This window comes from Caloenas nicobarica, chromosome 5 (genome assembly GCF_036013445.1).
Source record: "Caloenas nicobarica isolate bCalNic1 chromosome 5, bCalNic1.hap1, whole genome shotgun sequence".
NCBI classification, from domain to species: Eukaryota; Metazoa; Chordata; class Aves; order Columbiformes; family Columbidae; genus Caloenas; species Caloenas nicobarica.
Window position 1 is genome coordinate 40,294,729 of NC_088249.1, and position 15,624 is coordinate 40,310,352.

At 43.1% G+C, this 15,624-nt stretch overlaps 1 protein-coding gene across 3 annotated transcripts in view; it reads left to right on the forward strand.

Annotated features, from left to right (window-relative positions):
* The window catches only part of RPAP1 (RNA polymerase II associated protein 1), a 43,723-nt gene extending 41,281 nt beyond the window's left edge, over positions 1-2,442 (forward strand). For all 3 annotated transcript variants that reach the window (XM_065636677.1, XM_065636679.1, XM_065636678.1), the window contains one exon: positions 484-2,442. In XM_065636677.1, coding sequence (XP_065492749.1) covers positions 484-639 — 156 coding nt within the window. In that variant the 3' untranslated portion in view covers positions 640-2,442. The remainder of the gene's footprint in view (positions 1-483) is intronic.
* The last annotated feature ends 13,182 nt before the right edge of the window (positions 2,443-15,624 follow it).

Here is a 15,624-nt window from a genome sequence, read left to right on the forward strand (position 1 = left end):
GAGATCCTAGAGGGTTGATTCTAACACAACTATGAATAAGTGATCAGCAATGATCTCCCTTGGATACTTCCCTCAAAAAGAACAAAACAAATGTAAAGTTTCTCTTTTTCTCGGCGAGCTTGCCAAAGTCTATCATTTTTTTTGACAGAGCTGGGTCATTTCGCCTTTTATGTTTAGCATCCAGGCCTAATTCTTAGATCCCACTCAAAACCCTGTTTGGATGTCTGGCAAGAAGTCATTGTGAGGGGTTGTGGAAGAGACAGTGGAGTTGTGCTCAGAAGAGGAAAGCTCATGCAAATCAAAAGTGAATTTTCTTGGCAGAAACTCACCTTTTGTAGCTCTTCTATTGAAGATGATGCAATTAAATATGCTGGGTGTGATGGAATTGTACTATCTGGCAGGTCACTGTGTTGTGTTGGAAACAGGGTGGAAAAGATTAGATTCTTTTCAGACATGCTTAATGGATGCTGTTTGTTTCTTCAGACCTTGAAAAACCACCTACTCTACTACAGGCTGCTGAATGCAGAGAGCCCTTTGGGATTTGACCTCTATGAGCAGCTCCCTCCCATGCGACTGAAGTACCTGCAGACGGTGACACAGAAAGAAAATACGGAGAATGCACCAGCACTAGTCTCATAGTGAAACACTTGTGCAAGAAAACAGCCAAGAAGAGTGGAAGAGCTTAGTTTATGCTTCACTGATGAAACTCTGTGCTCTTCAGACAGTTTCAGTGTCTTGTCTGGACACTCTTGGCATCTTTGCAAAGTGAAGAACTAGTGGAATGCTCCCAGCACTGCAGAATGATACACATCTTCTCAAGATATGGCAATATGTGTGTGGCGTCTGTGATGAATGCTGGAGCATTTTCCTTCATTCTCTTTTGAGTTGTTCTGCTTCTCCACAGAGAAGGTGACAAATGTGTCTGAGAGGCACTGAAGTGTTGAATAAACTGAAGGAAGTGGAAAAGCTATTTTGTTCAGTTAGGCTGGAGACTGTGGTTCTGTCTTCCCCAGATCTTTCCCTTTTTTTGTACCTTGAGTTTTGAATGGTCCTTTCCTCACAATACCCCTTGCAAATAAAATGACAATACAGCAGGGAAGAAGCTGATCCTGAGAGCTTTTTTTAAAAAAAACATTTATACAAGCAGTTTCTCCAGAACAGTGTTCTCTGCACATGATTAGTCACACTGATGTACTACGTCAGACCTCTAAGAAATAATAGTTCCTAGTGCAGTGGTGCAAACACTGGGTGGCTGTCTTCTGGATAGTCTCTAAACGTCTTTCTTTTCTCCCTTAATTTGGTTGCATGTATAACAAGAACAAAAATAATTTCTTTGCAGAGCAGGATGCTTGGCAGTAACCACTCCCCATTAGAGGAAAAAAAAAGTATCTGCTTGTTTAACTAGAATATGTATTGGTTGCCCTCTGAGAAGAGGGCAATGTAATTTAAGTTTAAAAGTGGAGTTCATAAGCTTAAACCTAATTTTAAATATGCACAATTTTATCCCACTTCTACAGCCAAATTCTGTATTGCCGCCTCAGACACAAGAGCTACAAATAGAGTGCCCTAAAAGGCTCATCAGAAGTGCCAGGTCCAGTCCAGAATTTCCCCTAGGTGTGATCTCACTGGGTGTTTTGTTTATATCCAATAATTTTTGTAGAACTATGGTCACTCTAGCTGGCTTTTGTTTGGAGAACTTACTTTCATGAACAAAACTTGTTAACAAGTTATTTATTTTGTTTTGTTCTTATGAATAAATTCTTCTGGAAGGTGCAGGGTGATGCCTGGCCTGAAGACCTAAACTTCTCACTTTACTTATCGAACAGGCCAAGCTAGATTCCCTCCAAAGAAACCATGCCTATAGTAACCTTGCTCCAGTGAATGTCCTGGTAAGAGTGTGAAACACTGTTAATAGGGCAGCTTGTAATTGTTGAAATTGTTCAGACAAGAAACAAATTCCAGCTGGGAACCTCATGGCTGTGGCGCTGTCTGTACATTGGCAGTTTTCTAAGTGTATCAGTCCCACTTCAGTTGCCAGAAAATATACCATTTCATCTTTTACCCTGTTATTTCAGATAGGACATGGGCAAAACTGATGTTTCATTTTAATATCTTTTTTCATATTGCCCCTTTTGATCAGTGGTGCATAAAGTAACACACAGTGGTCAACATGCATTTTTTGTTGTTAATTATTTTAAAAGTACTTGATGTGATTAAAAGTTTAATCAAAGGCATTCAAGTTTCTATTCTGTCTAGATAGTGAGAGCCCAGCAGTTTCTTTCAAGAGCAATGGATGGTAAACCTCAAGGGCTCCTAGCTGCCCATTTAAGAGCAACCATCATCAAGGACTTTGCCTTTTCCTTTTCAGACCTCCAGTTAGAAAAACTCTCCCAGTCCTTTGTGTGATGCAAATTTGAGTTTTGTAATGTGTAAATAAATATTTTGATAGCTCTACAGGTTTTGTTTTGGTTTTGTGTTGTTGTTTTGGTGTGTGTGTGTTTTTTTGGTTTTTTGGGTTTTTTTTAAGAATGCTCTCCTTTATTTAAATCTTTCTTGAGTTTGGGTAGTTCTGTTTGCGATTTGTCAGTCTCTTGGGAATGCTACAGCTGTGAGGAAATGCACTAAGCTTTGGAACTCTGTAAGAGCTCTTCAAGCCGAAAGCTTCATCCTGCCTTGGTTGGTCTGTAACACAGGCTACCAAATGCTGGGTACACTTGTGGAAGGTGCAGGGTGGGTGTTATGTGACTGCTACAGGTGGGAATACAGTAAAAAACTGTCCCTGGATGGTGTTTGTAGGTGATGAGAGAAGAGAGTGATTTCATTTATTTCCTGAACTCTGGGGAGGAAAGGATCAGGCTTTTGCCTGATTCACAAAAGCCCCTCGTGTTTCCAGATGTTCCTCAAGCCATCAGAGCATGCCCAGAGAATACCTACATCTTTTGACATGAAATTCTGATGCAAGCATCAGCAATGGAGGGAAGGAGAGGATCCCAAATAGTTCTCCAGGGTGCCCTTTTGTGCAAAACAGTCTAAGGATGGTGCATGTGAGCCATAAGCTTTCAAAACTTTGGCTGTCACTTCAGATGGTACAGCAAGTCTAAGCTTGAATTTTTAAAGGCTTTGGGCAGCCTCGTATCAGATTTCCCCGCAGAACACTAGAGGGCATTGCTTTATCTCGTTTAAATACATTCTTGGCTTCAGTGCAATTGGGACTTAAACCAAAAAACAACCAATCCTTAAACCTGGCTTGAATTTTCTGCATTTTTGGGGAGTTTTTGCATATACTTTTGGAGAAAGTGTGGAGAATTAAATAATTTTAATGTGATTGGTTGCTAAGAATCACTTAGTGATTTGCCAGCAGGAGCGTTTTGGAAAAATCCTGGTAGAGTGAATGGAAGCTTAAAACTTAAACTGAATGAGGTTTATGTGAAACAGGACCAAAATGTGCCTGTTCTCTTAATCCAATTTAATCCTGATCAGAGTAAGGGAGGAGATGAAGAAAATGAAAACTGTCCCAAAAATCGATGTGACTTCTTAACTCCTTATCAAAAGCTTAAGATTTCTTTGAGAAGAAAATAATTCTGCTGAAATAAGACCCACAAATACGTTTCTAGGGTACAAGTGGTTCTAACTCGGAACAGCCTATGTTGTCTGATAACTCTGATCAGGAGACAATCCAACAACCACCAAATAAAAAAATCCCCACAGATACCATCTTTCAGTTCTTAAAAGTAAAAGAAGATATATTCTGGTCCATAATAGCTAGAAAAAGCTTGGTTTCATTCAAGTTACTGGTGCCATCCCAGGTAGGAACAGTGGTAATCTGCATTGGGACAAATTCAGCTGGCACTGTGCTGCAAGAGAGCAATAACGTGATTTTAAGAACAAGTGGCTGATTGGACTGGAGATGAGTTGAAGATAATCCTTCTAGTATTGCTGTTGAGTTGGCAGGTAGGATGGTGGGGCTGTCACAGTTTTGCATCCTATAACTTTAACAGCAGAAGCTGCATTTCAAAAGGGGAGAGAGTCTTCCTATCAGCTTGGAAGCATGTCCTTCTCCGCGTAGAAAAAATGGAGTTCATTTGTGGTCTTTTGACTGCATGAGTCGTTTGAATTCCCTGGATTGAGGATTCCTATGTGGCGACTTGGCCCACTTTCCTGAGCAGAAGCAGTTCCCAAAGAAGATGTGAGCAACTCAGTAGCCGGCTGTACTACACACCAGGGTAGGAAAAAGCCTGACAGAAGAAACTAGAGTTGGGCAAGGAAGAAACCAAAATAGGACTGAAACCCCACTGTATGGGAACTTCTTAACAACAAAGTACACATGGAATATTATATGACTAAAGCACTTGCATTCCACTGTATTTACTGACTACTTCAGTTTGACAGTGGAATTTAACAATCTATTTCTAGACTAATGCACTCTGGCCACTTAATATCAGGCAAACCCTAAACACTTTTTTTTGATGAAGTCATGGACAGATAGAACAAGCCGTAAGATGTGGGCATATAAATATATTACAAGTCAGACAAATGCATTTCTTTTGGTGTCAGACAGAAAGTAGAGCAGAAAAGCATGTTAATCATCACTTTTGCTACTTCCTAGTTCTGCAAAATTCTCCTTGGAAAGCTCTTCTCAGTGAAGCTGCCTCCAGCTGATAATCAAATCGGGGGGCAAAATGTTTTCTTTCAGCTTACAGAAGCTCATAAGCTCTCCATTTACAAAGCTGGCCCTCTGATACCCTTGTAAAAATAACTTTAATTTACTGGCCTTTGCCCTAGCTTCTAAAAACTTTTTTGTTCTTCCCTGCCCCCCCCGGTTTGAATGGAGAACATGCTGTTAAGACATACTCTCAGAAATGCTGTTGTTTTGCACGATGAGAGGTGTTTGTATGCAGAGGGATAATGACCACCGTGTGCTCCCCTCCCTCCCCTTTTCTGTGGTAATCTTGAGCCTCAAAACAGCTGCTGCAAAAATGCTGCATGTGGATTTCTGGCCAGCACCAGGCCAAAGAGGAAGAACCTGGAGAGACCAAACTTAACCTGACTGAAGTTGCACGGTGTGAAAGGACCAGATGCTGCACCAGTGGTGTGAGCCTCCAGCGAACCCTGAGCAATACCCGAGTGCAGGTTACTAACTGTAATAACAAAGGACATTTTAGACAGAGCAACACCTGATCTGTTTTTGGGTCCAGTTTTTTTATGTTCTGCTGGAGCATAACAAGCAGGTACTGGCAGACACCTGTGTCTCCAGAAATCAGAGCAATATCCTTTATCCTGCCCCGGCAACTTTTTTGCAGTACTGTTGTCAGTTGAGCAACCAGTCCTGTCAGGGCAATGGATGGTTCCAGAAAACACTGTATATGGAGGCCATAACAAAGTCTAAGGTTTACGAGGAAGGCCAGGGACATCTACCTTCTGTGACCCCGTCCCAGTCTGACATGGATGACAAACCAGACCTCAGACATTGATGCTTTTGAAGCAGCAGCTTGTCCCAGCCACAAGAAAAAGGGGGCTTGCGTGACCTTGAAGTGCTGCTGTGTCAAAGCATGGCCACGCGTGTGACAGGAGTGTATGCTAAAATCTGAGGCCGGTGCGTTAGTTGCTTGTTAGGCCAGAAGAAGGTTTCTGGAAGAGCCTGTGTGCTGTGAGCCTGCCCTGAGGGGTGGCAGCTGTGGGGCTGGGCAGGTAATGGGGGTCACCTGGGCCCAGCCTCAGGGAGGGAGGGGCAGAATCAGCCTTCATAGAGCTTGTGTAGTGGCAAGTAGCAGCATCAACGGGAAGAAAATACTGTGTTTTAACCATTTAATCTGCTTTTCTAGAGTGCTGGGTGGCTGGCAGGAGTTTTTGAGTCTGCAGACCAGGTTGGTGTTATTAAAACACATTTTGTGTGCTGGGGCTGGTGTGGTCCTGTTGGGCCTGGCTGAGGTCATTGCTCTGTTCTTGGGGCTGTGCTGGCGGTTGCCTCGTGCTTCCCTCAAGGAAGGAGAGAGGGTTGCCCAGGTCCTCAGCGAGGCCTCGCTTTGGGGTGGTTTGTGAGGACCTGGGGGCTCTCTGGCAGGCCCCAGGTTCCTCTGGCTGCTGGTGTGGAGGCAGAAGCCCAGTTCTGGCAGTAGCTGAGGAGATGGAGGAGCGGGAAAGCTGGCGTGGGAGGTCTCACCACAGCGCAACCTCGCTCCCCAGCTGTGGTGGCTGGTCTGAGACTTTGGGAAGGGATTAAGGGGAGGATTGAGTGAGCTGATGAGCGTGGAGGGTGGCTCAACTTTCAGGTGCTGTTGTTTCTGGGTCTCTCGAGGTGAGGTTTGTGGTTCCCCCTCTCTGTACAGTGTTCCCCTCCCCCACTGCTCCCCTTATGCGCCGTTCTGTGTCCCCGTTGTCCCTCACAAGGCTCTCCTTCCCTCCCTGTCCCTGTTTGCCTTTCTGTTTTGAATTTTCCTCCATCATAGTAACTTCTATTTCTTCTCTGTTGGCTTTTCCCACTCTTTTGGCTGTTTGCAGAAGCAGTCAGTAATTTAATAGTTAAACTGGAGAACTGAGATGCTGCCACTGACTTTGAGGTGGAAGCTCACATCTCTTAGGATGTTCATCTGAATGTCTGGGCAGATGTCCATAAATAATGTGCATGACACGGCCATTTGGAAACCTTAGAACAAAGAAGGCTGTAACTTTACTTCTAAGACTCAAATTGCCTGCTGTGTAGGTGGTGTAAGCACACCACACCATTTGGGTCTGATCTGTCAGATATTTGATGACGCTTCAGCAATTAATCTGTTGGATCTGTCTGCTGAAAGGAAGACTGATGCTTGTGTATCAAGTGACTTTTCTTCACTGTTATTGCTTCCACCGTGATAGGTTTTTACCTCAAAAACTGAATGAGCATTTTTCCAAAACAATATTCCAGGCTTCCTCAGTGCATGTGGACTTCTGTTAGCAGCTTCCATCACAATGCATGTTCATGGTGTCTCTGACCTCTTCAGAGCTGCAGGGAGTGCAAAGAGCTCTGAATTAACTTCAGGTACCATGTTGCCAGTCGTGAATTGTAGTTTTGGAGGGGGATTGGTTTTTGTCACACCATGATGATACAATGACAGCCACACAAATGTGCTATGCAACTGTGAAGATATGTTGTTAGGATCCTTCACAAAAAAGCAGCTCGCTGCTCCTGGCATCAATATTTCTTTCAATATAGATTATAAAAAATAAATTTAGAATGATACAAAAGTTTCTGCTAAAGTATCATGTGTCTCTTGTCTCTGACATGAGTGTCAGCTCACTCACAAAATGTTAGTTGTGCTGCCGCCCAGAAGATGCCACAGATGGTGGCTCGTTTTTGTTCCTCTTGGTACTGTCTGCTGTAAGATTGATCAGCTTTGGATTGATGAAATTATTTAGGCAGTAGCTGCCATTGCTCCCCTCCTTTCTGTCCACTGTGAAAAGGAGTGGGAGGAAAGGGGATGTAAAGTATGCATTTTGGGGTGTTTCTCTCTCTCTCTTCAATACTGTTTTGTGAACACTTAAAATATTTATGGAGGAGAGTGTAGGCTTGCTGACCATGTTTCTTTGCAATGAGCTCTTATCAGCAAGTTTAATATTTTATGGCCATCTCTGAAGCTCAGATTTTGGTGGCGGTGACGGAGCTTTTTTTTTTTTTTTTTGTAACAGTATGATTTGCAAGTTAAAAATAGGATGTAGAACTTAGGTATTTGTATTCAACAGTGACTTTGAATAACTACTCCTGTGCATCACAAGTCAAGCAGTTTCTCTGGGTGCACTGGTGCCATGAAGGCCCAGTATTGCACTGTTGGAAAAGTTAGCAGGTGTGCCTGTGTGCATTTGCAGACCTCATCTGGAACTAGCATGTAATTGTGAATATTGTCTTGGGGACAATAATTGTTTATCAATCTCCTTGTATGAGTTTCTTCTGCTGCCAAGATACTCTTAAGGTTAAGAAACTATTCTGTTTTGCAACCTAACTTTCTCTTTGAACAAGGAATCCTTGTGTACTGCTTTCTGTAGCTATTTATTTTGATCATTCCTACAGCTAGCTGCAAATTGAAGAAGGAAGCAATAAGCATATAGCCACCATGGAATTCTTGTCCTTTATTTAATCAGAAAATGCAATTTTATAGTCAAACTAAACCCTTGCCAGGAACATTTTCAGAATGTAGTTTCTGGTCTAAACCAGAGAGAAAGTGTGATGCAGCCCAGAAAGACCAATAACCTGAGGTTAGCATAATCTCTTGTGATGTGAGAGACACTAATTACTGGGCTAACAGCTGTTCTGATGTGAAAGATGTTCCCAGTTTTCTGATGTTTCCACTTTGTTCTCACGCTACAGTGAACTTAAATGTGAAGATGTCAAAATTGTACACAAAGGTGAACTCTTACTTTCTGCTTCATCCTCAATGGACTACTTATAAAGAACTAATTAATTATAGGAACAAGGTTCTTAAAGTGTGATAAATGTAGTTTGTGGTTTAATCCAGGCTTCTGGTAACCGCATGTTGTTCCAACAAATTGTAATAAATCAGTAACTGGAAAATGCTCCCGCAGTCTCCTCACTGCATACTGTAAGCTAAACTTCACTGGTGCCTTTCTGGCTTGACAACTTTGTTCCCAGTGTGAGAGGAACTGGAAAAAAAAAAAAAGTAAGAGTCCTGCTGGGGTTGTGCTCTCTTGACTTCAGTGCATGAGGTTTTACCAGAATGGTACATGCATTAAAAAAAATCTGTCATGTGCTCTTATTCTGTAGGCTCACCAAAGAAACAGGCTTTACCATGAGAACCAACTTTTCTTGGATCATTTTTCATAAGTTGTGTTTGGCTTTTTAGTTAGGTAGTGAGACTGTTGAGGTAAATGGATAGTGAAGACCAGGAAAATGGTAACCTACAAAGCTTTCCTGGTGAAGAAAACTTGGATGTTCTACTTTGGGAAGATGCGGGTGAGAACACCTCTGAAATCATCTGCAAATTAGCCTTAATCTTTTAGCTAGGGAATCTATTTTTAGGTTTTAATGGGAATAGAATCATGGCCTACTTTTAGTAATGCCAAAGGATCACGAGAAGTATAGTAAGTGCTGTAAGTAACCAGAACTGAGTGTTTGATAATGAGCTCTTCTTTTCATCTACCTGCAAAATAATAACACACTTCCCTTGGCAGATGGTTGTGAATGGAGAGCTCAATTCAAAATCAGCCTTTGCTGTTAGAGGGGCACACCCTGACCCAGGTGTTCTTGTGTGTGTGCAGGCATGCTCGTGTTAAGACACCATGTCTCTCAAAGCTTGATATTTCTGGTAACAGGTGCGATTGTCCTCTTACATGTTTATCAGAGTAAAAAATCCCCACTATTTTACTACATCTGTATTTCACGTCTTCCGTAGCTCAAACTGTATGTGCATTCAGGATTTTATTGCTGCTTTATTCCTCTAAGAGATAATTATTGACTATGTTGGGAGACCAACTCTGTACCAAATAGCACAGTTGGTGCTTCCGTTGTTGGGTTTTGTCTGCTCTCTCATCCACTGATGTGGATTTCCATATTGAATGAATGCCAAGGGGTTTTGGGACTCCTGGTGTTGCTCTTTGTAAAGAAGTTTTGAAAATGAAACATGCTGATGAGTCATCCAGGGTGGAAGCTGGAAGTTGTGCTTAGGTTTTTTCCTTTAATGCCTGTCGAAGAGCTCTATCCTTACATTTTGGAAGTTTAGTGGTTTGGATTACCTACAGCTTCACCTGCTGACCACTGATGTGTTCAGTGTCCATAATTCAGGCAATATTGAGTTGTCCTGGTTTTGTTCCTGCCTCTCTTTGTATATTGCCTGGTAGGCTTACTCAGTGGCAAAGGCAGAAGCATTCTACTCTCCTGCATTTGTAGTTTATCTGTTAGCACTCAAAATTTGAGAAGCTGAATTTCTAACTCCTCTAGTGTGGAAAGGTTTTCATGAAACTTGAACCATGTTGAACACTGTCAAAAATTTTCTTATTCATTGTACCTATGCATCTCCGAGTTCCTTTAGCAAATGCTGAGGTTCATAACTCCCTTGTAGGAATGGCAGTGAGTGCAAATACAACAGTTGCTTAACCTGCTGCTGAGATAGGGAAGACTCTTTCAGTCGTGTACTACAGCACACAGAAATGCCACACGCTATTTTAGCCTGGAGAGCAGAGAAGAGTACTGTATTTAGATGAATCTGTAAGATTGATGTAGGTAGTTACCTAAATTGGATTGTTTCCAGACCAGTGGGATTAACAACCCTCTTTTTGCAAAAAGCGTTATGAGATCTTTAATGATCACACAAGGTCAGGACCTGGTTTTATGTCTCATCTGAAAGATCATGAACTTATAACTACTGATCTATCATTGTCTGATCTGACGATCTATTCTAGAGACTGCTTTATTTTAGAAGAGATTTGTGTAGCCAGGAGTGTAAATGCCATTGAAGCTTTTAGTCCTTGCCATATTCCTTGCCTGAGGAGGTTTCTAACAAGTTTTTGTCATGATGTATCGTTTTGATTTGTTTTTCCCTTTCCGTGGCAGGCTAAAGTGAGATTTTTCCAGTTTGTGTCTGTCTTTTGCTGTTATGCACATAACTGGTTACTGATGTAGGCCTGAAAATCAATTAATATCTGCATTGTTCAGGAGGGTATCCAGTTCTCAGTGCTTTTTCTGGGTGAGCTTGTCTTTCTGTCTACATGGCCACCTCTCTGAAAGGCACCTTATTCCCACTTACTGTAAAACTACAGCCACAGCAAACTGCATAAAGGCAGCGGGTGTGTGTGCCATGCCAGTCCTGCTTTAAGTAGTTCACAGTTAACTGTGTTTTGTCTGTGCATGTGCGCACATGCTAAAAATGCCTCTAGGAATCTTATAAGCAAAACTTTTCTGGTACCCTAGCTCCACTCTGAAGAGGCACGTGCCAGGAAATTAGAGGACCTCTCCCTCCCAACTATTCTTAGTGTATTATATAAAACTTGGCAAGTGTTTATAGCAGAGGTATAGAGTATGGGCATGGCTCACAACTTCATTGTTTCTATGGTGTGGTCATGTAACTTCTGACCTTTCACATGCATGTTCATATGTGGCCATACGATTTCCACACTGCCCTCAAAAGCACACTTGCTGTAGTGCTGTTTGATAGCACAAAAGTGTGTATTCATGTGGTTCCTGTCAGGGGCCTGCAGCAAGGAAATGTGTCTCTGCAGTAAGATTCCCCTGATCTGGGTGCTCCTTCTATGGCAGGGGGATTGGACTGGATGATCTTTTGAGGTCCCTTCCAATCCCTAACATTCTGTGATTCTGTGTGAGCCAGATGTTATCTGAGATGAAAATGGACAAAGGAAAATGTTATTCTATTTTGGGGTGCCCAAGCAATGAGCTGTGCCAAGTCCTTCCATCTGTTTACTAGGAAGTTTTGTTTAGCCCAAAGAGGACATTGCTGCACGTCATCTCTGCTTTTAGCGGCTTCATTTCAGCAGCAGCAGAAGAGGTGAAATTGAAATCAGAAGGTCTTAATTTCTAAGAGAAATAAATTTGTTCAGAGACAAAAGGTTTTTCTCTCTCGAGTCACTGATATCTTATTACCCTTGATTTGATTTGGAAGCTATTTAGAATGCTGTAGTCATATGGCTGGCTGGCAGTCTGGGTAACCTCATCACTGACGTGCCCGTGAATGGCAGACTGCGAGTTGGTCACAGCACACTGTTTGACTCATGGACTCTGAAGGTCAAATGCAACAGCCTTGTTTGAGGGACTTGGTTGGCACCAGCAGTGAAAAGGGATGCATGAGCTTGTAGTGAAATGTGGGAGCAAATCAGTCCTTTCTGAAGAAGTGGGTGGAGGAGGAAGCCAAGTAAAAAAAATGAAAATATCACTGGTGGTATTGTATATCATTTAGAGTTTCTGAATCACCTGGGGAAGATAAGTCAGCAAGGCCTGCTTGCCTAGAGGAAACTTCTTGTCTCAGAGCTCTGAGCTGGCATAACAAACTTGAAAGGCTTGCTTCATGCCTTTGTTGCCTCGCACTCTGCTGTTCAGAATACAATAGACTGTTTCGGTTGGAAGGGACCTGTAATGACCATCTAGTCCAACCGCCTGACCAGTTCAGGGCTGACCAAAAGCTAAAGCATGTTATTGAGGACATTGTCTAAATGCTGCTTAAACACTGACAGGCTTGGGGCATCGACCACCTCTCTAAGAAGCCTGTTCCAGTGCTTGACCACCCTCTCAGTAAATAAATGCTTCCTGAGGTCCAGTCTAAACCTTTTCTGGTGCAGTTTTGAACCATTCCTGCATGTCCTGTCACTGGATACCAGAGGTCAGAGCTCAGCACCCTGCTTCCCCTCCTCAGGAAGCTGGAGAGAGCCATGAGGTGGCCCCTCAGCCTCCTGTTCTCCAAACTAGACAAGCCCAAAGTCCTCAGCTTCTCATCACAGGACATTCCTCCCAGCCCATTCATCAGCTTTGTTGCCCTCCTCTGCATGTATTTGAGGACCTTCACATCCTCCTTGAATTGTGGGGCCCAGAACTGCACACAGTACTTGAGGTGAGGCTGCACCAAGGCTGAATACAACGCGATAATCACTTCTTCTGACCGGCTGGTTCTGCTGTGTTTGATGCAGCCCAGGATGCGGCTTGCCCTCTTGGCTGCCAGGGCTCACTGCTGACTCCTATAGAGTGCTGCAGACCAGCCTGCCCAGGTCCCTTTCTGTAAGGCTGCTCTCCAGCCACTCCTCTCCCCGTTTATACTTGTGTCTGCTGTTACTCCATCCTAAGTGCAGAATACAGCATTTGGACTTGTTGAATTTTATCCCATGAATCACAGCCCAATGCTCCAATCTATCTGGATGCCTCTGTGAGCCATTTTGTCCCTCATGAGAGTCAACAGCACCTCTCAGTTTGGTATAATCATCAAACTTGCTAATGGTGCGTTCAACTCCTGCATCCAGGTTGTTGATAAATACTTTGAACAGAACTGGCCCTAGAACTGAACCCTGACGAACACCTTTAAAGCTGAAGCCTCAAAATTTGATCATCAACCCTCCTCCCCTGCCCCATTTTTTTTTTTCCCCATCAGTACATCTTAGAGCAGTCTATAAACACTAATGCACTAAGCAGCCTGATGCCTGCTTGAAATAGCCTATTTCTCTTTTGTATTTGGCAGATGGGAAAATACAGCACAGACTACTAAGGTAGTTGCACAAGGTCTCACTGGAAGTCTGTGACAAAGGGAGAATAATCCCTGTGAAGTCTTTCCTTCACCTGCCTTGTGACCATGACCAAGTCCCCTTCACTGCTTTTGTGGAGAGTCAGCCTTCACAGCCTTTGGACTTGCCACTGAGTGTTTGGCTGGGAAGCCCAACCTCAACAGACATTCACCTTTTAAAATTTATTGTTTATCCCATGCAATTTCAAACTTTAGTCCCTGACCTTGCACAGAGCTTGACTGCAGGGACCATTCTTGCTGAGGCTTAAGGATGCTGATGAGGTGAAAATGTCACCATGATTCACTCCCAAATGACTGTTGGTGCAAGTATGCACGTGTGCAGACCAACACAAACGTTTTTAGGCTTCAGGAATGGGGTCTGGGGAATCCTGCTACCCATCAGACCTTCTCCAGTAGCATTTGAACCCATAGGTCAATTTGAAACCAGTGTAACGGAACAGAAAGCAAATATACCAAGCCCCTGTGTGTTTCATGGGAACTGGTGGCTGACTATAAGAGAACTAGACATCTGTTAGTGCCTCTGCTGGGAGAAGAGCTCAGCTATTTCTGCCCATGTCTGCTCAATCTGGTAGGAGCCAGCTGGCCAGTTAACACGTCTACTGGCAGGCCACTCAGCAGCTCTGCGGGTCCAGGCTGGCCACGGAGCAACCTCTCCTTCTGGTGTGCTGTAAAATGGAGAAAGGCACGGGAGCCTGAAACTGCCAAGTCAGGTTTAGGAGGTGCAGATGAGAATGTAGCAGGAGACAATACATAGGAAACTGAGCTTCCTCTATCTCACTGTTTATGGAACAAGATTTTTTTAGTTATTGTTTTTTTCCACTGCAGTAACTGCTATATCTGTGGCATAAATATATCTTGGGGAAAACATGGTGCTAATTGATTGGCTGGCAGAAATGCAGAAAGAATCACAAACACAGTGGAAGTGGTGAAAAATGTATTTGCATTGGTATGCATGAAGGCACTATCATGTGGTCTGTGAGTGAGCAGGAGGCCTGCATATGTATGGAAATGGCAAATGGTAGCAATGAAGCTGAGGAGCAGCATCCTGGGCAGAGATAAGTGTTGCTGAAGGGCTTGTTCTGTTCAAGGTCTTGAGTAATGGTCTGGGAAATAACAAATAGTCCATTAGTTCACTGATGCTGCTAATGTGGAAAGCATTGTGAGTACCAGATAAATACAAAGACAACTACTAGTCTTGAAATCTGGACAGAAGTCAATACAGCAAAATTCAAACAGGGGAAATCATATGAAACATGGCTTGACTGGAGAAATAAACCTGTACAAAGAGGTTGAGAGAGATCAGCTCATGCTCCTTAGGAACAAAGTGCCAGTCGGAGCGATTGGGTTTGGGTGGGCACAGACAGCGGCCTCTTCCCAAGGATCAAGGTGGTGATAAGCTGTGTCACTTAATGTCATTTGGAGCTGACGTCCAAATGATGTCCTATGGCAAAACTCCCCTGAACAACAGTCCACTCTGAATGAGTCAAAAGAGATTCAAAGGCAGAGTGCAGTGTAATATTTGATATGTGATGGTGTGATCTTTTGCTTAGAGCTCAGAAAAGAGTCAGAGAGACTGAAGAAGTGGGAGGACCTGTTTAGGAAAGCTGAAAAAAACGAAGTAGGCTACTGCTAGACCCTACAAAAATAATTAAAATAAGATCAGCTTTATGTTAGTCTGTAAGCATAAGAGAGGCAAAAATAGTAAAGAGAGAAACTGTTTTGGGAGAAGTGTTCCCGGAAGAATTATGGGGATTAATGGGAGGAAAATGTGCACAGAAATAATCCCTAGTATTTGTTGTTTTCTTTTAGATAATGGACTTGTACAGAGAAGGCCTAAGGCATCTACACTGCAGTGGTCAAAGATCTAGAAATTCTCTGCTTAGCTTGGGACTCAGAGGAAACCCAAAGACCCAATTTTTGCTTGGAGGCATTCTCCTCTTCTGCTTGAGGAAATAAGTGAGTGATGACTCCTCCTGATCTTCCACATCTGCACTTTGATTATGTTGGTTTTCAGGTTTCTGGCAGGAAAAATTCCTCACCTTCAGCCTTCAGTGTATATTTTGATGGGGCGTTCAGGTGCACATTTATTTTACCAGAAAACCTCAGGCATGTCAAGCTGCAGCAGAGGGACATGCTGTGGTACCAGTCTGTGTGGCACTGTGAATCCTTTCTGGACTAAAGTGCACATTTAATACTAATTTCCCTGACTGGGTCCTGGAGGCAATCCATAGACGTCAGAGGGTGTGCTGGTAAGTAACACCACTTCACCTCTTCAAAGACTCATAGACAAATTTGGTTTTATAACAAGTTATTTTCTCTCGCTAGGAAGGGCAATGCTTTCTTTCCTTTCAAATGTCCCAGAGCTGTTGGTTGATTTTTGGCAATCTGTTTTCCAGAGGTG